A 1,481-nucleotide genomic window follows, 5' to 3' on the forward strand; every position below is an offset into this window, starting at 1 on the left:
TGACGGGAAGATAAAAGAGATGAAGTGAGGAAGTGCGTGAACTGTGCGATATATTAGAATATAATTATGAAATGGAAAAGAAGGCAACATTTACGTTGGTTTGGCTCTATCGCTTGGTACTTATGCTCCATTGTAGAAATCCATTGATTCGGCATCCATAGGAAGGCTTCAAAGTAAGGGCTGCTGTGAACACAATAGGAGGACCTAGTTCAACAGAAATTGCCAGCACTTGGCATGATAAGCAGGTGCAATTTTACAGGGTAGAAGGCAACTGGAGAGTGGTAAAATAGGAAGAAAAACAAGAAAAGCTAAAAACACCAGGAAAGCCTATATCTATCACGAACTCGTTAGGCTGTTAGAAACAATCGTTAGGTGAGCACACCGTCATTGAAAGTGTAGGACGACGTTACTAAACTTGATTATAAACTTTATTTGAAAGTTTTCCACAAACACTACAGGTGATTTCCTATGTGTCCACATATCCGTATGTTGCTTAAGTATTATTATGAGAAAACCTTTGGCATATGAAATGATAACTATTCTCGCAAGAATCATCGCCCCATTGCAAAGAATTTTCAATCAATTTAACACAATGTCCCCTGCCCTCAGGTTGACCAAATGCCCAATTCATGTACCTAAATTGGGATCCATCATAGTCCCAACGAAAGTTCCGCAGATCTGCTAAATTGTTGCCGGCTGTCCAGAAGTCGTTAGCTTGAAGATCTAAGATCAAACACAAATTGAGTGCAAAGATATTCAAAATATTTCTATAGACTCGATCTTACTAAAAAAGTTTAGATAATTTTGCACTTCAAATTGATCCTTTGCCGTTTCAATTTGGATCAGACTCCAGTTATTTTGCTCACAAAATGCATAAGCCGCATACCAGTTCAACTGTAGGAAAGAAGGAATTTTTATGATAAATAAATTTTCATATGAGAACTACTTTACCTTAATCAGGGTGACAATATAATTATCGGTAAGAGTTTGCGGCTTGGTATAGGATACATGGGTCTTACTTTGAGATGAGTTTTCCCAACTCACACTGTCTGTCGTATACTCGGGATCCTCTATGGCCCAGTCTGCCATGGTCTGCCCAATAAATGAGAGAGAAGTGAGCGCCAGCGCGAACGCAATATTTCTAAAAAATTGCATTGTTCCACTACGGGGAAAATATCTCGTCTTAAAGCGATTCAGTAAGTTACTGAGGTTTTATAGTAATTTTCATATATGCATATATGTATGTATGTAGCTCGGTTATTTATTACACGTGTGTGCATTCAATTTCGGTATCACTGCAAATTAGTAATTTGAACAGGGACTTATCTCTAAGAATTCTTTTTTGCTCAAGCAATAAATTACAGTCATAAATCTACTACCTGAAAAAAATGTTTTCTATTAGCTGAAAGATATTTTATGTATTAAAACACATGCCAACAATCGTAAAAATTTTTCTTTTAATTTTGTTTTTTTTGTATAGA

The 1,481-nt window shown here is 36.5% G+C and overlaps 1 protein-coding gene across 1 annotated transcript; it reads right to left on the reverse strand.

Moving 5' to 3' along the window:
- Window positions 1-411: 411 nt before the first annotated feature.
- LOC128865078 (lithostathine-1-like) lies at window positions 412-1,191 on the reverse strand. The gene is made up of 3 exons (XM_054105025.1): window positions 952-1,191; window positions 786-894; window positions 412-723 (listed from the first exon to the last, which is right to left on the reverse strand). The coding sequence occupies exons 1-3, from the start codon at window positions 1,153-1,155 to the stop codon at window positions 494-496; spliced, it is 543 nt and encodes a 180-aa protein (XP_053961000.1). The 5' UTR covers window positions 1,156-1,191; the 3' UTR covers window positions 412-493.
- Between the last annotated feature and the right edge of the window lie 290 nt (window positions 1,192-1,481).

The sequence above is a fragment of the Anastrepha ludens genome, chromosome 5 (genome assembly GCF_028408465.1).
Source record: "Anastrepha ludens isolate Willacy chromosome 5, idAnaLude1.1, whole genome shotgun sequence".
In the NCBI taxonomy this organism is placed as follows: domain Eukaryota; kingdom Metazoa; phylum Arthropoda; class Insecta; order Diptera; family Tephritidae; genus Anastrepha; species Anastrepha ludens.